The 21,758-nt window shown below is 40.2% G+C and overlaps 1 protein-coding gene across 5 annotated transcripts in view; it reads right to left on the bottom strand.

Annotated features, from left to right (window-relative positions):
- The window catches only part of ARNT2 (aryl hydrocarbon receptor nuclear translocator 2), a 108,085-nt gene that overhangs the window by 39,072 nt on the left and 47,255 nt on the right, over window positions 1–21,758 (bottom strand). For all 5 annotated transcript variants that reach the window (XM_075159927.1, XM_075159928.1, XM_075159929.1 and 2 more), the window contains 3 exons: window positions 7,753–7,855; window positions 5,655–5,720; window positions 5,105–5,190 (listed from right to left, as the gene is read on the bottom strand). In XM_075159927.1, the coding sequence (XP_075016028.1) occupies window positions 5,105–5,190; window positions 5,655–5,720; window positions 7,753–7,855 (255 nt within the window). The remainder of the gene's footprint in view (window positions 1–5,104; window positions 5,191–5,654; window positions 5,721–7,752; window positions 7,856–21,758) is intronic.

Here is a 21,758-nt window from a genome sequence, read left to right as displayed (position 1 = left end):
CAAAGCTAAGCCTGCAACTGAGCATCACAAATAGAATGCTGTGCCGTTCGAGGTTATATTTAATTTCCAAGTGTCCTTTATGCCAGCAAACAGTTTCCCACAGGGTAACGGCATGTGTTTGTGTGGACATAAGGAACTTTTTAGTTTTCCCAATGAGCTTCCAGTTGGCTCTAACAACAGAACAGCTTCGTTTTCTGCCTTCTTTCTCTATCCTTCTGCGCCATATTTTCTGCGAGACACAGAACAGTCAGTGGATTTGTGGTTTTACTTCACTACACTCAAAAATAAATTATTTATGAGTCTTTAGAAGGACGTAATGTAAGTGTCCAGTGGTCATAGCAATTCCCTGTTAATGCCTCTCTCCATCAGAACCATTTCTGATAGTTACACGCCTGGGCATGAAACTGCACTGTGTGACGCTATCTCCGATACACAACAATGGAAAAAGGCTTTCACAAAAAAAGGCTGTGGATGTTTACTGCATACCAGGGAAAAACCTTGTGAAAAATCCCAACAAAAACTAAATTGTTCTTTTTTTTTAAAAAAAAAAAAGCCTTAAAAATGACAGCACTGCAAAGAATATTCAAGCAACTATTTTGTTTTGTATTGGAAGAGGGAGTACTCTGCACAAACGTCCAGATTCTGGCCAAAACTTTAAAATAACCTAACAGCTTTGGCATGCTGTGGTTAAGACGTTACCGTAAGTCTGACTTGGAAGACTAAAATGTTTCTTTTTTAAGATAAAGAAATAAGGAGAAAAAAAAAGATTTCAACATTATTTGAATTTAACATCATTCTGGGACTTTTTATTTCAAGTTTTCGAAATAAGTATCTATCGAAGCCTTTTCTTCACTATGTGTTTTTCTGCAGGTCCTGGCTTTCATTTACAGAAAAATAGCAACATCCTGACAGACTGTATCTTCTCTCTCCATCAAATATTTTCCATCAATTGTTATGGCATGAAAAAAAACTATTAGGAAAATATCATATGGACCACATAAGATTCATTTTCTTCCAGGAATGAGATGCTCAGAGGGGAAAAAAATAGGAAAAAAAGCAAATGCTTGCTTAAGTTGAAAACTGAATGATGAGGAGGTCAGCATTTCTGAGTTTTGTGAGGGGTTATGAACTTGAAGCATTGCCTAGGCTAAGGATCACAAGCTGCTTCACCGGGAACAGGGGGACAAAGGCTGGAATTGGTGCTCAGCCAGTTTCAAACAAGGGGTCTTTTTACCTCATTCAAAATAATCCAACACTGCACTGTCATTATTTAATCTAGCACACACTCCACATAAGAAATGAACAATGTAACCGGTTGGAATGTTGATCTGGAATATCTGACTCCTTCTACACAAAGTTTACCCCGATTACTTGAGGCCAACATATACTTTATGGGGATATAAGCGTGTAGGTATCAAATGCCGGGTTGTGTACTTGAGCTTAGTTTTACCCTTCTCTTGCAGGCACAATGGAGGAAAATGAACGGACCATTAACAAACCCAGCCTGAAGGGACGCACTCCTCAAAGGGGCTCCGTCTTCCCTCTGTGTCCCACTCACTCGGAGGCAAACGCACTGTATTAAGGGAACAGCCAAATAGCTCCTTTTCCAGGGGAACACAGAGAGAGCTCAGGCTGCAGCATCCTGGGTCTGCTTTGTTAGGAAACATGGGAGAGGCAGGTGCTGCCTGCGGGTCCCGCATGCTCCGAGCTCAGTTCTGTGCGGAGGATGAGGCACGATGCTTCCTGTGTTTTCTCCCTCATTTCTCAGTGAAAAAGGGCAGTCTGCCAATAAGTGAGCCTTCCTGCTCCATTAAGGATAAGGAGAAAAAAAAAACAAGTAAGTCAGCCTAGATGTGCAAAGTGGTTTCACACTGACCACAGACCTCAGCCATAACAGAATTTGCTTTCTACTTTAGATCTGTGAAAAAAAAAAAAACAGCCCTTAAAATATGCCACCATACTGATGCCAGCTGTCATTGTTTTCACCTGTTTAAAGTATCTGAATTACTTAAGAGATTTAGCATAGACTACTCACAGTGGCAGCGTTGTCAAACCTGATAGCCTATCACACTAATAATGATCACAGAGCAGTTCTTGTCTTGATATTTCTGTATCAATACGGATTGTGTACACTCAGTGTGGGACTAAAAAAAAATAACACATTGGCCACAGACAATGCAATACAACCCAGAAAGAGAAAACACCAGGTGCTAAAGAAATCAGATTAAGTATAGATTAAATGCATTTGCTAAATATTTGTTATTTCGTTTATGAAAGTATGTTTTATGTGTTGTATATTAGTTGTATAATGCACGTGCCACATTGCATGCTCTGAAAGAAAAGGATATGGAGTTTATATTAGAATGTCCACTTGGCAATTGAAAAATAAATGAAAATGATCCTTTCCATAGTTGAATTTTTAAACAGCTGCTATTTAACACAAACCCATTTATTCCCAAGAATCCAGAGACGATGCAAAGGCCAGGGGCTTGCTAATCTCTAGCTGATTTAAACAAAAGTAATTTTATTACAGGGTAGAAAAGCCTTAGCAAATTCAATTACTGCTGCAGTTATTTCATTTGCTTTGCAGATTATGGCTGAATTACCATTGGAAATGAGAACAAATGCAGTGCTGCTGCCACTGATTTACCCAAACGTATTGGGGACCAATTCAACCCACGGATATTCCCATTCAACTCTGAAAGTCAATGGATACATGACAATCATCAACACAAAGTGGAGAAGATTGGGAGGGCAAATAAACACGCATGAAATAGGCCCCGATTCAGTACTATATGCCCTGAAAAAGGCACTCAGGCATGACTATGATGAGTAACAATTTGGATGGTAACATAAAAGACCACTGAAATTCCCCATAAGACTGTCAAAATCTAAAACATCCCTTAGGATTTTGCTATAGTTTGGAGGCATTAACATTGTGGAGGAGTGCTGGGATATCATAAGGGAGCACCATGTGATTTTGAGGAGTGGAGTAATAGAAATGGGATGCAATTCAACATTACTAAATGCATAAGCATGCACTTGGGGACTAATAACAGTTATAAACTACAGCAATAGAAATGGGATGAATCTTCGTATTATTAATTGGAAGATCACACCATTCAAAGCTATTTTTGCTATGAAGTGGAAGATCTTGAGTTGACAACAGAGAAAAAGGCAGCCTGATATGTATATTAGGTGATTACAGGTGCCAGCAGGGTGCACGATACAAAAGAGAAATATGCCATATCATATACTGCCAGTCAAGATAGGAAATACCATTTTCATTATACATCACTAGAATCTCATCTGGACAAGAGTGTAGAGTTCTGGTGACCCACATTTTGAAAAGTTAAGTGAAAATGTGAACAAGTGCAGAGAAAAGACACAAGGGTGTAGAAAAGAGAATGCATTATGAGAGCGGAGATTAGAAGTGGGTTGGTTTAACTTTGCAAAGTCAAGGCTGACAGGATATGACCTCCTTCTGGAAATGCACCAAAACACTGCAGAGACACACAAAGCAGGAAAACTCCTGCCTGATCTTCAGTGCAATATAGCCTAAGAATACACTGGCATAAACTTCCCATAAACTCATGAGGACTGGAAATTAGAGAGGTTGCTGAGCATGGGAGAGCAGTGAGGTTTTGGAAGAGCTGGAGATGGGGAAAACACCTCACTAACGTAAACTGGAACTTACAATGTGATACCTGGCAACGGGGCTCTCAAAGATCCAGAAGATCCTTTTCATCCCATGCATCCCATGCAGTGCCTGCTCCCCTGCAGAAATGGCAACTGGAAGTCATATACTGCTGACGACGTAACCTAGCGCTGACATGAGTTCATGCATTTGCAGCTCCGCATCAGCAACATAGACCTCTGAAGGGTTAGGTCTCTTTAAATGTCCCACAACACGCAGCAAGCTTTTCATAAAGCTACGCAAGGAGCTAAAAGAAATCTCATTTGACCTGTACCTTTCTGAAGAGACGTCCCGTATGTTAAGACTGAATTCAATTATGATTGGAATTACCAATAGAAAAGTGAATCTCTTTGTGGAAGAAAACAAAAAACCCTTTCATTTTCATAGAGCAATTTACACACACTGCACTCTCACTCTTTTGAGACAGAAATGAAATTGAAACATTTTGACACCTACAGCACACTGAAGTATATTAAATCCTATTAGCAACAAGACGGCAGGTTTTCCTCTTCTTCCAAAACTGCAATTCAGCAGGAAATGACAAGAAGTTCACATCCGCTTGCTGGTGTCTGCACACCACCATACAGACTTGGTGCAAACCACCTCTTAGCATTCATAATCCCCAAATAAATGTGATTTATGCTTGTGGTATATGACCGCAAAAGGGCAGGACAACTCATGGTTTGATTCATGCCAGCAGGCGCTGTCATATTGCAAACAGCCTCTTCAACTACTACAAATGCCAAGGTCAACTAATCCAGCTCATGATGCTGTCTGGATGAGCTCCACTGTCTCCTCTTTGAATTTTTCAAAGGTAAATATTCCCATATTTAATATTGAGTTACAGTAGGTAAATGTTTTTCTCTGCAGTTCAAAGCAATATGCCAAGACTTGTTTCCCAGAAAAACAGCCTCAAAACAGAACTTATCATAAAGACTGAACATTCTCCACTAATACCACCACTTTGAAGGGAGGACCTATGCACCTAAATTGAAATTACATATTTTCATACATAGGTGCTTGCAACTCAGTAGTTAAATATAAAAGCACTAGTTGGTGTTTTCTAGAGATACAAATGTTCTGTGTTCTTAAAATCAGGCCATTTTTATGTCGGTTTATCAGATTGAAAACTTTTGGCCCCAGCTGCTGTAATCCCACATTACCAACAACTCCACTGCTCTCTGTGCCAATGAAATTGAGAAGGGTTTCACATGGAAAAACAGAGAGGCCCTGAGTGAGTAACAACAGCTGATGCCTTGATATCAAAAGCTTCTCAATATGAGACTGAATGGGTTACCCCACTGAAATTCAGCCTGGTTCTGTACCAGCAAAGGATCCTCAGCCAAGTTTTCAGCTGTCTTGCAGGTAGCGCAGCAGACACCGCTTTCAAATGAGGTAGATACACACCTGCTGGTGGCCAAGCCTTGATATAGCCCGTGCAATGGACAACAGCATACTGTGCTTCGCCTTCTTTTACTGGGCCGAGGCCATTCCTAAATGAAAAGGAAACACAAAAATATCGTGTTGATTGACACGTAGAATAGCTTTACGTTTTTAAACTACAACTACTAATGATTTGCTGATATTTGTAAGTCATGTTAGAAACAACCAACCATCAACCTAGAGTTCTGTACAATATCAGCTCCATTACAATGCTATTCAAGCCGTACCTGTTTTCCATAATATTTCTGTGAGAAAGATACTGAAGCTTATTTCAGAGATGGAGCTGGTTAAGACAAAGAAGTTGAGTGACTTGTGCAAGGTTGCAAAAAGATCCACTGACTCCGCCACAGCTGAATTTAGTGGTGAGTTCTCCTCTCTTGAGACTCGGTGCTATTTTAGCCTGTGTGCTAATGCAGATGTTTGTCCAGGTAGTACTCCTTGAGTGAGCATTACCCCAGTGGAAAATGAGAGTGCTTATGGCAACTAATTGTTGTGATAAATTAAGTAATAGTACCTGTATCTTTTTCTCATGGTGGTTATTCTGTTCAGAGGTAAATGATCCAGAGGAGCATTTCCACACCTAAAAGTAAATTTATATTTGAAATGGCTCAAAAATGAATATAAATACCCAAGATGAAAATGCATTTTAAGATCTTTATTAGTATATATAAGTAGACAATAATGGATGTTTATTTCTGACAAAAAGTCCCAGATTCATGTTTTCTTAGAACTTGCTGCTTCCACAGGCTGAGCTTTTTGGGTGTGCTACAAATATTTTCTTTATTTTATAAAGAAAACTGGAAGAGACTACAAAAAGATTCCCTCCCGCCCCCCCAAACCTTAAGACTATTTGAAATAGATATTCCAAGAGTGGCTAAAGAATAGATACACTTCAAAATACTATAAAACAAGGGTGAAAACTAGAGAAGAATATAAGTCAGGCATAAATAAGGCCCCCAAATATCCACACAAACAACCTCAGCGTTCCAGTAGCTCCCCTGGATAGAGCATTTCGACTGCCATACACCAGCTACAATGTTAGTAGATATTAATCTAATGTTTGCAAGAACAGACTATTTACACTGTCAAGTAACTTTGTTTTACACTTGTTCATGTATATTTTCTGGTATTTCTAACTATGCCTAACTGTATAATTTTAACAATCCATTTGAAGCTAAGTAAACAGTTTGAAGGGTAAAACCAGTTCATCTTCAATGGAAAAAAGAACAATAACAATGAAAGAAGTAATCACAAGGAAAGTTCACATTATTTGAGGCTCATTCTTCCCACAAGGTTTTTTTTTTTTTAATTATTATTTTTTCTTTTTTTTTCTTTTTTTTTTTTTTTAATACCAACCACTGCCAAGGAGAAGGAATGAACAATTAAAAAGAGATTTAGAATTACAAAAACAATGGGGCTACTGGCATTTATAAAATTACTCTCATGCACTGGAGTTTACAGAATCACGGTGCTAGGAAATAACTGCAATCTGAAATGTTGTTTTAAAAGCTGGGGAACAACTGTAAACAGGACATTACGCCTGGTTTTCTTTGCACAAAAGTCTTCCTCACATGACCACTCTGTGCAGCTTGGAGGACGAGAAAGCAATGTTCCAAATGCTCTCTGCCAGGCTGTATTTCTTTCCCCGCAGTGAAGGGGGGGGAAAGGAGTTACAGCTTTGAAGTCTAATTTTGCAGGCTTGAAGTATATAAACCCCTTACAAAGGCACCCAAGAGCCATACATTCAGCTTCTTCGCATGACTGGAAGAATTCCACATAACTGAAGTACAGGGATCTATTTTAATGTGTCAAATATTTTGCTTTGCGTTTCATTCCATAACAAATCTTGCATCATTTGTTTTCAACACATATATTGGATATAGGCGGCAGATGCAATGATGTACTTTCCCCCCCTAATCACACAGAGAGAAATTTATTGCAATAGCAACAGGCATTTTATCCCGTTAGCACTACAACAACAGAAATGCCCACAAACCCCAGTCAGAAGCACTGGGCAGGCAGATCTCTTTAAAGAAGCCCAAGCAATGCAGGAGAAGTTGGAAAATTGCAAAATAAAAACCCTCTAACAATTACTCATTTATCTAGCATCAACCAGCTGACATTTGGTTAATTCATACCAGGCTTAGGTTAACTCCTACATAGCTGGCAAGTTTGCAACTGAATTCCTGTTTGTCTTCAAGATTCTTTTAGTATTATTGGTTTGCTGAAAAAATACACAGAATTGGGCTTTCATTACACTTGCGAAAGCTTTGCTCCCAAAGTTTTGATTCAAATAATTTGACTAGGAGAGACAATGGCTTACATTCCAGGGGTGAAGTTGTCATGAAGTTCTCTGGGGAAAGCATCCTATACCCCACACTGATAAAAATAACTGCAACACACAAATGAGGTGCTGTTTTGTTGTTAATCATAAAGGAAGACAGGTTTCTGTTTTACTGCAGTTCCAAAAGCAAGCATTCTGGAAATGCTTAATGGGAGTGTGTCATTACAGCTTCATTTTTTAAGCAAGGTCAAATTAGTGCAACAAAATGTCTGAAGTCTAATCTGAGATGGGACTGGCACCATCACAGGAATACAAGGTAAATGCGTACCTCATCCTGCAAATGAAAGAGCGCCTTGATCCCATGCACATTCTCATTGAGGACTGCTGACCCTCTTTCTTTACTGTTCCAGTCTTCAAGTCGAGGATTCGTCCTAGGAAAGCCAGGGAGAGCAACTGATATTCAACACATAAATTTAATTCCGTTTACTACAAAGTAAGATGACAATAAGTTCATAAGCTAAATGCCATTAGCCCATTTAGGGGAAAAAAAAATTAAGAAAAAAATCTTGATCCTGGTCTCACATCGGTTATGTGCTGGCTTAACTAACGATTTCAGCGAAGCTGACTCTGAGTCACAACAGCGATGGCTCTTTTCTCGGTTGGCCCAAGACCAACTTCCAAGGCAGGGTCAAATGTCTGGAGGGAGAGAAGACAATGACAGCAAGCATAGCTTTTTGACTTGATCTGCTCGCTCCACTCTTTACCAAAACTATGGGTAAAGCAACATGCATCGTTTCCCTGACAGCTGCTCCTCCTTCCCTGTGCTCTTGTGTCTATCCAGAACATTCTCACCGTAACACCACCTCACATATTGAGGGCTGCAGTGATGGCGAGGAATACATACGACTAAGCTTTTCTCCTTGGTTATGAGATACAGGATATGTCACAGCATTTCTGGTGTGGCCCTTTCAGAGCTGATCAAAAACTGACATGTCAGCATATTTTTAAATTTAATTTTCAGCCGGATCAGTGAGATGATCTGACTTAACCACATGGCAACACGAGTCTATGCAAGGTCCGTGGCTGGACCCTGCTGATCAGCACAAGCTGACTACAAACCTCAGAACCTCACCCCACAAACACAACATTGAAAAAGGATGACAGCAATCAAGTCACCTCAAGAGAGGACAGGACGGAGGGAGCGCTGTAGGAGCGCTCCTACAGTAAGTCGGGGGAGGTCTTTATTAAAAAACAAGGTGGTAATAGATTAATCTTTCCATTTCCTGATACAAAATAGAAGGCAGTGATTACTACAGATAGGTTCAGATCAGTGATGGCACGGTACAGGGTATCACCTAGAACCCTATTGTTTACCACCAAAGAACTAACAGAATGGACTTTTGTATCAACAGCTCAATTGCTAAGAGATGACTACAAAATCTTGCACATTAGTAAAACAGACTATAAATGAATCACTGGCCCAGATCCACAATGCTTCAGGGCTGGATACAGCTGCAAAAGTGACAGTGGGCAAAAGAAATGCAGTGGAACAGCTGCTAGACAATTAAATGACAGCCACCAGCGCTGATGACACACGGGCATGAGCAAACCTACATGTTTAAGGTGGGTATCTTTCAATAACTGAAATTATATAAACCTAAGTCTTTACTGTGCTACAACCATCCAGGTTTACAGCAATATAAAGATACCATACTCTGTCTGCACTAAATTGAAGAAATCATGCAGAATACATTCAAAGTCTCCCTCACCAGATTTACTTAAAAGTCTCTGTCCAAAAATTAAGTTCTGAAATAATCCTACAGCCAAACATTAATTTCAGAATTACTTTAACTGAAAATATTTAGCTCCATCCATGAATGGGAATAAAATCACTACAAAACAGTTTAAAGATCAGTATTTTAGATAAGGAACTAGGCAGTGGCATTTTATTCTTAAGGTATACTAAAGATAACTACTTCTGGAGGAAAGCCATCCTTGTCGACAGAAGGTCCGGCTACGTCATTTGGTGTATCTCCAAGGTACATCTCAGATGATTAAGAAGTTACCAAGCCCGGGAGCAATTCCTGAAGATGCTTCAATTCGGAGCACTGGGCTATATATTAATATAGATGTATGATTCAGGTGTGAGCTGGGAAGCATCATACCACCGTATTTCCCAGCTCAGTTACGCTGACCCTACGACGTAGGATGGATCTGAGGTTCAAACACACTTCCCTTCCCTGCATCAGAGTGTCTGTCTCTCTCTCTCATTTTCTATATCCAAAGCCACAGTCTATTTCCCCATCCCCTCAACTAATCACAGAATTTAGAGAAATAAAATATCATTAGGCAGGAGGAAAACTGACTCACAAACGAAGGCAATACATGACGAAGCAAATAAAGACAGAATATATATATATATTTATATATTTGTGTATATATATAGGACCCAATGGCTGTCCATAAGAGCATAGAAGCCAAATCAAACTATTAAAAGCATTTTTCTCTTTGGACATAACAACTTTGTCATACACATAAACAAAAGAAGAGTTTCTGTGCACTTTTTTTTCCAATTCCAATACAAATCCTTGAAGTGACACTAATAATCAAAAAGCAGTGACAGTAAACATCACTCAAACAGCTAATAGAAATGTCTCCATTTTTATCATCCAAGAGCATCTATAAAAATAAGTATACTTCACAATTACGTGGCCGCTAAGCCTAAAATTGCTGACACATGTTCCTTTGGCATGTCTGGAACTCGACAACAAAAGTCATAGTTTTTAAATTTAGCTTTTTGTTTGGCAATGTCTTAGAAATATGTACCAGATAACAAATAGTAGTCTAAATTTTGCCCTGACTTACAAAATCCCTGCAGGGGGTATGTGGGGGTATGAGTCAGAGAAGTGTTGGGTACATAGATATTACGACAAAGCACTCTCAGCAGCTTGCTTCAATAGTCCGTCGTGTCTGTGTTAACCTTGTGGAGCACTAACAATATAGCACAGATTTCGATAACAAACAAGCAGTTTGTGTCTCATTATTATCATAAGTTTATGATCAAATTGTACTAAAAAAAGGAAGAATTATAGTTGAATAGACTAAGGACAAAGCTTTCAACTTAGCTCAAACAAGCCTGTCAGTGCACTCCCTGGGATAAGAGGGATCTCCTAAGACACGGCATACCAGGGCTTATATCATTGTTGGAGCTTTTAAGTTAATAATACTGGTGTCACTAGGTGTGTAGAGCGTATCTGGGAGAGTAAACTAGGAAAAAACCCACTGTCAGATTTGTATGCAACCAATGCGGCCATGCAGCACAGGTAAATGCTAGCTTTGGAAAAAGCGTAATACTCTCAAGTCCTTGCAGCCCGCGTCTGCCCGCAATATTGCATACACACCGCTAAGAGCTTTCTCTGTTTGGAGAGCTCTCCTGTTCAGTGATGGCAATCTGGATACAGTGTTACCCCTTTTTATTTTTGTGCTAATTGCTCAAAAAACCATCTTCATTTCTAGACCTAGACTTACAGCATTCAGCTTTTACCAGATTAATTCTAAAGAAGTACAGAGAGATGGAAAACGGTGAAGTCAGGACAAACTGGAGTTGTACCACAATATTTGTCGTGACTTCTTACTGCTACGACAATCTGCAACTGCGACATACAACATCACCTGGTCTCAAGATAAAAGCCACAGCTGTTTCTCCCCAGGCTCCTCGCCACTCCACGCCTGACTCTGAGAAGGGAATGGACACACACTGCTCCGCTTCTGCCAGCGTGGAATTGCAAGATCATATTCTACCTGTTTTAACATCATCTGCAGTTCGCTGCAGCTGCTCATGTGATGGACCTTGGCAGGTCCCACATTGCCTTCAAGCAAACTGGCAAAAATTGCAACTCAGTGTCACACAGACAGCTCAGTTCAAGGAGGTGGCATGCTCTGATGATAGCTCTGTCACAGAACCATAAAATATTCATAACTCCGTGTGTTCCTGCATCTTTTACACTGGTGCTGCTACCCTGGTGATAAATGCTCATTTAGGTTTCTCCACAGGAAACACGCACAAAGTACATTTGTTGTAAAAGTTGGAGATTAATATATTCTTATTAATAAGAAACATTCTAGGGTGCTCTGACAACTTCTGCTGAATAGTGCACATGTGCATTTTTTTAATTTCTTCTGCTCGTTTCTTCAGAAGAACAGTTTTAACAAGCCAGTACCACCACCAGCTGGATCCCTTATGAGCTTTCCCATAAATTGGTAATTGCATGTAGTTCATTTTCATGTTAAACTTTTTCCCTCTCCAGCTCCAGATACAACCCTCAGATACAGCAAGTGCAGGATGCGTGTCTCAATCACAGCACTACTGTGACTGAGACCGCTGTCTTATTACCATTTACAGCAGCTGCACAACTCAGAGGAAACCGGAGTTTACTCTGCTGCAAAAGAGAAAGCAAATAAATGAGTACAATGCTTATTAAAACCAGCACATAAATCTCTCTGGTCGGTCTGGGTATAATTGATAATTTGTTGAAATCTACCCACTACAGTCCCCATTCAGAAGGCAGTATTGCTTAAACCTGTAATAAACCAGTTGTCCTCTGAGCAGGAGCCCACCATGCGCCCAGGAACCTGATGTCAGCTGTCGTTACAGGAAAGGGCTGTCAGAGGGGCCACAGAGGTGAGGACGATGTGCAAGAGAGTAATTATTTGGGTAAAATTAGAGAAGCCATATAAAGCTCTTCCCACTAGAGATTATTTAGTAACAGATTCAAGTACTGAGGATACATGCCAGAAACATTCCTTTCATGTTATGCTGCAGCGTGTTTTTGAAGATGCTCTAAAAACGTTCTCATAATGATCAAGGGGACAAATGTTCCTATTGGCACCGATATGCCCCTTGTGTGTGCAAATAGTGCACAGATTATGCATCAACCTTCCCCTTTTGGATCCCCAATCACTACTGTGAATGTTCAAATACCTTTTCTGTGCTTGCAATGTTTGAGATGAACCTAAGCCAAGGATTGGCCTGGGCCTACTGAAGTTCATGGGGTTTCAAATCTGGGAGTTTGGCTCAAATCCATCTTTCCACAATAGCACCAGCCTGTTAGAAAATTTGTTCCTCCATGTTTAAGCACTGCATCCTAAGGTTTATAGCCTAGTAATCAAACACAGTCTGTTCTTTGTTACTTTTTTCAGTTTTCTTTTTTTTTTTTTTTTTTGGTAGATTCAAAACTCCGTAAGCTTCAACACCTAGTTCTACCACAAATACTTTCTCTGCTGGGTCTCCAGTTCCTAAGAATCCTACAGTCTGTAATCAAAAAGAAGGGTTGTTACCTGAGGGCATTCTTCTGCAAAAATTTCAGTGCAAGTTGAAATGGCTGTCTCTAAAAACAATCATACAGTATTCACATCCAGTTTCAGCATGGAAATACCGCTCTTTTGCAACAAAAGACTACTACCTGTTTGCAACGATCAGAAGAAATTTGTTTTGGCCTCATGCAAACAAAAATACTGTTGGCAAAGTACATGATACAGTTTTCCATCTCCCTCTAACTTGCCAGTAGATGGGACTACTGGCTTGCACAGAATCTTGGACCTGATAAGGAAACAGTCTGAATTAAAATATGGAGTCTCACCTTGCCCTCAATACCTTCAGCAACTCAGCAAGCTTCGCGCTGTAGATGACGGTGTCTTGTCTTACAAAGAACAAGTTAGATATTTCATAATTATTCTCTGGATTGTCTACATATTTCTCTCCAGGCAAAATAAAATAAAGGATAAACTAAGTTTGGTTTGGACAAGGTAACAAAAGATGACTTTGTGCTCATCAAAAATACTCCACAGGCTACTCATGGAAGACAAACAGAACACAGGAATACTGCACCCAAAAATCCTTATGAAAACCAAAAACATCTTTATCTTACTATAAAAACGGAAAAAGCAAGACAGGGATGCAGGAAAACAAGAGGAAATAATTAAAAATAAAAGCAAAGTGATGGTCAAGGTACTGATGCTTCTGGACACAGCTCCAAATGTAAGCTGACACTCAAACTGAAGGGTCAGAGAACAAAGGACTTCTTCTATGGTGATGCTCTCTATTAGTATATTAAGTTTTTAGAAATTAGCGGCAGAGATCAGCTTCAAGATGTGTGTTCTCAACTCAAACCACTAGCTGCCAGCCCATCACACAGAAGTACAACACTGCAAACAAACTATTTATCATTTATAGGGAGGCAGCACAGAAAAGTCTTTATCACTCAGGAGTGCAGCATCAAAAAGCCAACTCTGTAACTGTACCTTGGGATATGAAAGATGTGCATGAAGACAGCATTGGTAGTTGGACACTGACTCCGCAACCGATGGTGCAGATATAAGATACAGGTCACTGCTTGGGAGGATAAACAATCAAGTTCCAGAAAACGAAGTGAAACCCCCTTTTTTTTTTTTTTCTTCTTCAGTTTTTCATTTATCAGTTTATCCATATGCACTGACTACAGCTGAACATTCAGCTTTACACCAACTGAGGTATTCAGCTGGCAGAGTTCCTCTTGAAAACAATGGATGCATTATGAATACATAAACCAAATGTCTTCAATAAGAAGATTAAAGAGCCTAAATTTGATCAATTTATATTAAATTACTCTTGATAAGCTCATGTCAGAGCAATGCAATTATTCTGCATTAATTCAACAATTAAAAGAAAATAAAAAGCTTTAAAAATTTATACCCTTACAATAGTAAGGGATACAATTTTATCTCATGTTTAATGCAGCTCAGCAAGTGCTTTAAGTTCTATTAAGTTTAATAAATATACATCCGTCTTGTGGATCCCAATATAAAAAAAATTACAGATAATCTAAGAACACATTAAGAATCAAAACTGAAATGCCAACAGAGTATTTGAAGGCTCTCCTTCCAGGAACTCATATTTACATAAACCAGAAGCAGCTCGCAATATACAAATAAAACAATATACACATTTAAAAAAAAAAAAATCATGGTCACACAGCTCTTCTCTCAGCATTCTGGGTTTTATTATTTACATAAAGGTAATGTTCATAAAAGCACAGACATATCTACCACGTACATACACATATTAGAGTACACAGTCCCTGTCCTGAAAGCCCAAGTCCCTGCCCTACAAATGACAAAATACCTACTGTAGGGTCGGTGAGACCGAGATTAACTGCCATAGCACAGAAATATGCTGCTGGTCATCCAAGTATCCTCTAAAAACAGGGCACCCCTTCAGCATCACAACACCAGAGACAGGAACTATGTGGAGTGAACGCATCAAACAATACAATCCTAATAAAACTGTACCCACAAAAAATGCTTATCTCTGGCCCCTCATTGAGGGGAAAGCAAACACATGAGCAATAAGAATAGCCTGGACTCTCAAAACATAGGTGGACTTAAGACCATCCTAACTTCAAATTACAAAATAAGGGCAGAACCACGAGTGGCACCAGTTACACTGCGTTACCAAAACCAGCACTGATTTTACAGCATGCCTCTCGCTCACATCAGAGGTTACAGCGCGATGCCTGCTGACCTGTTGTTTATTTTAACACCAGTACTTCATATTCGCTGAGTAGTTAATGGTCTTTTAAATCTCCAACAAAAAAGACACCAATTCTTGATAACATTTAAAACACATCGAGTGGCCATGGAGAATGCACAGTTCTAGAAAGTAAGAGCCTGATGAGCTTGTTTTTACAGAACAAATTTTCTAACTCGTGATGCTTAATTCATTCACCAAAAACCCCTACTCATTCGCAAACAACCCCAGCGTGCAGGCACTGGCACTCCTAACACGCTTGCCTTCCCCTGCATCAGACACAGCACCGCCACGTGGCACTGCTGCCAGGGCTCGCAGTGGTGCAGAGCAGATGGGCTCGTAAAGGCAGCAGGCTTTTCTCTTTCATACTTTGGATTAATGCAAAATAAGAATCGCAGCTGCATTGTTAGCAGTGTGCATATAGTTTTAATTCACACAGGGTCTGTTCTCCAGACTGTCTCCCCTGTGGGTGCAGGAGCCCCTGGGTTCTGCCTGGAAGGTGTCTGGTAGCACAGGTCATTCCCTTACTGGTATCACAGCTTTTATGGACCATAATCACAACTTCAATCCCTGGCTTACAGGAAGCTCAGGACACGGCGGGGGGAACGTGTTCCTGATCATGTGGAAATGGTTGATGCGATCTAAATCTGTCCTGACATTAAAAACATGATCCTATCAAATCTTTCAAGGAGCGGGTCAGTAGGACTTTGAGGGAGGTAGCACTGCGGGTGGGAACAAGGTCTTCCCATGCACACTTCCACCCTTGCTTCCCAGCTGGTCTGACTGTACAGAGAGGATGGGACCTCCCAAAGAAGACTGCACCCTACCAGCAGGTTGTACAGCAAGCCAACATTTATACCTCTGTCCTCTGTCGTATAGAATTATGTGCCCTGGCCCAACTTCTCCAGAAGAACGAAGCCATGGGGACACTGGTATACCACTATCCCTTGAGAATACAGTACAACTGTAAAATCAGTCAGCCTCACGCAGCCTGGAATAAAACCAGGGACCACACAGGACTTCCCAGCTGTCATTATACTGCACACATATCAACCAAGAAGCTTGCAGGACGGCAGGGATAAAATGCAGTCGCTCTTGCTCCAAAGCTGGCAGTGCCTTCCACCCAAATGTTAGGAGACTGCTGTAGCTCTCACAGGCTGGGGCTTCGCGGCTCTCGCGTGCTTGTTTTATCACGCAGCAGGAAGCAGCGCCGCACCCCTACCCCACCGCACACACCACTACACTACAAAGCATCGCTAGTACACTGATAAACAAATATATCAGTACACAAAACAAATAACTGGCTCCAAGCATGTACTTCTTGTTGGCAGACATTAAAGCAACTTTCAGACGAGATCCACACCTTTACTCCTATTTTAAGGAACGTCATAGGAGGACACTGAAGCCCAAAGGAACAATTTTGCTTGCCTGTGGTCAGCCAGCAGCGGAGGTGCAACTAGGAACAGGGTCCAAGCTCACATAAGCCATATGAGTTCTCAACACACTGTAGCTGTAGATAAAAATTCGCAATAATATAATCTACAGTGATTCTTAGAAAGTCCATAAAAATCTCATGACGACTATATGCTTATCAAGGCATAATCAGCTTAAATGAGAAATAAACACGATTATGCTTCCAAAAGACGACTACAGGCTGGGCAGCTGATTTAACTTTCTTTATATCCAGTGATAACCTCTTGATGTATCAGTATAGAACCTGAAACAAATTAGCCCAAATAAGGAAGAGAAATTTCACTTGAATCGAATACTCCACTTTCACGATGCTACTTAGAACCAGGACATGCTCTCTATTGCTCATTTTTCCCTCCACACTCATGAAAAAATTCCTGAACTACCTATCCCGTAACGATGGATAATGTTCCACTTATAAACCATCAAAGCTCACTCTCTTCACTAGCCTAGCTTCTCAGGGGGACTATTTGAACCTCTCTAAATATATTAAGGTTTACATCATCTAATTGCAAAAGGCGTTGTATAAGCATTAGAGTCAAGTTATGACATTCTTACAATAGAATGAAGAGTCGATCCAATCAACAGCAAAGTTAAAAAAATAAAAAAAGAAGTAATGCAATTGAAATGTAGCTATTTTTAAATATCTGTCTGTCCCCTACTTACCAACTGGAGACACTCACCCACAAAGGGAGAATTGAAAAGCTTTCTCACCCCCTCTTGTTTTTCAATAAGAAACCCCTCACGTTACACAGCTGTTTGCTTAATACAACTTGTTCTTATAAAAGCTCATGAGGCCAAAAGGTCTCTGCTGTGCCTGCCTTCGTATTTGACTAACCAGTCTGCATCATGTAATTCTCCACAGTGTTGGGCAAATATGCATCATTTTAATTAAATTAAAAAGGAAACTATGTGGGCTTTTGAGCCTTGCTATTGAGTTAATTTTAAGTGTGAAGGGATAGTGTTACAGATCACATGCAAGTTTCTCTGCTGATGGACCTGGAAAAACTGGACAAAAAACCCAAGCAAATAATTCAAAGCACATGTTGAAAGTCAAGTTATAACATAAAAAAACCCCAAAACATTTTAAGGACTAAATGTACTTTGAACTCTCAACAATGGTTATCTTATGTATGGGAAATATTCAGCATGCTAAATAAAATAGCTTGTAGAAGACCATACAGATGTGTAATCTCTCCCTAAACATAAATACAATAGCATTTATCTCCATTTTCAGCTTCCTAACTGTAAAGTGGGATGATGATCCTCTCTTTTTTCATCCTTGCATTGTCCATTTAAACTTTAGCAGCAGAAGCTTTATCTTGCTGTAGGTTTGTGTAAGTCTTGACACAGCTGCATTCTGATCTCCGCAGATACTTTCAGTCTCAGTCACTAAACAAATAAATATCACCAAGTTGATGGTTCCATGAGCTGGGAAGTTGTGGTATCACTTCTGTTATAACTATTAGATGTATTTGAAGGAAAGTCTGAGCTGGAGAAAATTATACTAAGGCTTGCCAATGATCCAAAATACAAAGAGCTCCTCAAAAGACAAAGCAGACTTTCTACACCTAGAAAAAGGATGGAAAACCCCAGAAACAGTTACTCTAAAGTACCATCAGCAGAGACTCCCATGACAGGACAGCTATCCAAAATAACTCTGCAAAATGTAATTTATTCTTTTACCATTCACAACCACATAATAAATCAATACATAAAGGTTGTAAGTAGCTTTTAAATTAACCTATTTGTTTCACTTGAATGCTCAGCAGGAAGCTTTACTAAAAAACATTAGTGCCAAAAAAGATTCAGCTCCTGGCATTCTGTATTACTTGTACTCCATTATCAAACTCAAATAACTGGGATAAATGCTTTATTAGTAAATACTAGTATCATCTGGTTCTGAAATTTGGCTGTGGTCTGTTCCACATGAGCCAGTGACACACCATGGAATAGTCCATTAGAGGAAATAAATAATGATTGCAAGATGACTTTGTGAGACATTTTGCTGGGGACAGAATTAAATTTAAACACAAGAGGAGGGAGAGAGAGACAGAGGGAGGAGAACAAAAGGCCCAAGGATGCTGTCTGGTTGTTTTTATAGGCTACTCTTTTAGTTCAATTAAAATAAGGTATGTGGGGCAAAACATCATTATAGGTTTTAATTCTCTTTTTGAAGACTCAAAACACTTACAAATTACATGCAAAAGTCTCCATACTATGAAAATAGAAAGAAGAATGTCTGATGACCTAAGTTCAGATCTAAGGCACTACAATACAATAGATCAAACCACAGGAAACTGACAGTGGGCCATGTTTACCACTGGTTATCTGCTGCTGTATGGGAGGCGTTTCCCTCCACGCAGCCCTGTGCAGGATACCAGTGAGGAGCAAGTGGGTATGGTGGTCCCAGCAAGCTGGTGGGAGGCCAGGGAAGGGACAAAGACCGTGGAAGCCCTGCCTCTGAAGTCCCAGTATCATGAAATAGGAGAGCTTCAGCTAAGGAGAGAGAGATGACAGCAGCATGGGGTAAGTCAGCTATTTCCCTTTTGAAGCAAGCAGACACTCGGGGTGGACTACTGTCACCCCAAGGCACCACTCCTCCCTCTGCCTCCCTAGCCTGTTGCTGCAACTCATCACGTAATAATAAAATATTTTAGCACATTGCATTAACTTCATTGAGACAACACAACATTCAAATTAGGCTAAAGGAAAAGCTAGCTCTCCACAGGGCAGATGTTAAGGCTAATAGTGCACCCTTCCAGCATTTGTGGAGTTCCCATCGAAGCAGTGGAGCATCTGAGATTTACAGAAGGTTGCAAGCAGGGCCAGGGCCAAAAGGTTCTGAGAGGCACGCTTGGACTGCTTTATTGGCAATGTGTTAACCAAAAAAGTTGGTTAGGTATTTGTGAAACACTAGTATTTTTTAAAAAGGGGGGAAAAAATCAACTAACTCTATATATTTCATCATGTTTAACAAAACAGAGCAGGTTGAATAAATATTGAACATTGAACCCAGCAACTGAAAATGATCCAGTCAAACATCTGTGATAACAGACCTAAGTACATGGCAGTTTCCAAGTGAGAAACTCATGGTGAAGATTGAAGAGAAATAACAACCACAAAACCCACTTACACATGCATGCCCAAACACCTGAAAATCCACCCTAAAAGCATTCCCTAATGTTAATCAGGTGTAGTAAGGCTGCCTCAGAGTACTAGGCTAAAGCTGCTTCCTTATTTTGGTAAAAACATGTACTGACCTCTTTAAACCACCATTATAATTACCAAAGTAATTTAAAAAAATGCAACTTATTATCACTAGTTTTCCTTCCAGTACTATCCACCCAAACGGAGCGTCTCAGCAGCAGGGAGACCACTGGGGCACTGTGTTTGTGTAGGAGTGGCTTTATGAACTGTTTTATACATAGCTGGCTTCTCCCAATATTTGGGATTTTTTTTCTCCCAGAAACAGCCCTAGAGACCAAAGCAAAACAAAATTCTCTTGGAATAAGTTAGAAAGATTAAATGTACCATACATTTAAAATATGATCATTTGAAAGTACCTATTTTTTGAGAGCAGGTTTTTTTATTTCTGTGGTATTGTCTAGTGTGTCAAAGGGCAGGAATGGCCCTCTAAGGCCGTAAAGTCCTCTTTCTCACATAAACAACAGAAAAAGCCAAATTCCACTCTCTGCGTTACCCTTGTAAGATCATGGGACCGCAGTCACTGGTCACACAGCCACAACTGAATGAAGGACTTGTGTCATTCACTAACTGAAAAACAGGGCAATCCACTTGCAAAGGAAACATTTAGGTCCCAAATGTGTAATTTAATGCACAGAATATTTAAAAATTTCCTTTTCTGCCTTCTGGAGCCCAGCACATTCACAGACTTGGATGGCCGTCACTCACCCACTAAGATTTTTTATTTTGTCACATAATGTTGGCAAACTGTGCTTGATCAAACCAAACGACGACAGAAGAGAAGCTGAAGACATGGAGGCTTTGAGCATCACTTCTAAGCACACACTAGCGGGACAGCCAAGACATAGATGCCACACAGGCACAGCTTCCTTGTTTCCTGCTCCTAAGCATCTACCACACTAATTCACTTGCTTGTAAACAGAGTGGGGATGAGGGAAGCAGAACATTCATTTCCTCCATCCTACATGTAAAAAACCTGCCAGCTGAACAGACTAAAGCTGAAAAATCACAAATTCCTATGCTTGGCACTGCCCAAGTTCAAAGGCCATCTCTGGCTGGCACTGTGACCTTCGGGCTATGAGAACAAACAGTCCACAAATATGTGGGCTTTGGAACAATGGCACGGCAATGGGCTGGTGTGTATGGAAAGTCTTACAACTGAAACATCCTCTTCACTCTCCGCAATGCCGGTGGGACCACATAACTTTGCTGAAAAACAGGTATCACATGGTGATTCGGTAGTTGTCAGCAATGAGCCAAATCTCTGCCAAGATTTCACACTTAAAATAGGAAAAGATGCCTTGCCAAAATTGGCTTTTTCTACAGTAAAACCAGACTGAAACCTGAAATACTCTGTGCACATGAATCACTCATATGTATTCTATACATGGCAGTATGTTTCAAGAATTCATGTCCTGAAAAAGATGGGACAACCGCAGTGTTGAAGCTTCTATTTTCAAAAATCTCTCTGTTCCTTTCCATTGCAGGTGCAATAATCCTGGCACAACTGTCTCTAGCCTCCACCCTTCTAAGGAATAAAGTGGGGGGGGTGTGGGTATGTGTGTGGGTGGGTAGAAAATCCCATAAAATATTGAGTCAAGTTTCAGACAGTCCTGCAGAGACACAAAAGATTTCAGGACATCTCATATCAGTATATGGAAACTTTCTCTCCTCCCCATCCTGCCTGCTTTGCTCTATGTTGTTTACTGGATGCTTGCTTGACTTCACCCTACAGGTAGTTATGTTTCATGGACATTCAATGAAAACAGCTGACGATGAACCACCCTTTTATCCTGGGATAAAAAGCACGAGTAGCTATTAACTCTCTCTATAAACAAAAAATTATACAACTCATGCCCTACCTGCCCAGAGGCTAGGAGTCTTACTAGGTCAGTCATCCTCTGCTAAGATGTTAAAATCTAAAATACTGAGATCTGGGTTTAATTCTCTGTACTCTGACTTCCTAAGCTGCTGGGCTGGGCATGTTTCAGAGACAGATGGTTCTTTAGGGTTCATATACTTAAAAGAGTTCACAGACAGAAGTTAAAAAAAAAAAAAAGAAATCAAGTGCTGTCAGTTGAAACAGCCCTTTA

This window comes from Calonectris borealis, chromosome 11 (assembly GCF_964195595.1).
Source record: "Calonectris borealis chromosome 11, bCalBor7.hap1.2, whole genome shotgun sequence".
In the NCBI taxonomy this organism is placed as follows: Eukaryota; Metazoa; Chordata; class Aves; order Procellariiformes; family Procellariidae; genus Calonectris; species Calonectris borealis.
Note: the sequence above shows the minus strand (reverse complement) of the source record. Positions and strands in the feature narration are given on the sequence as shown.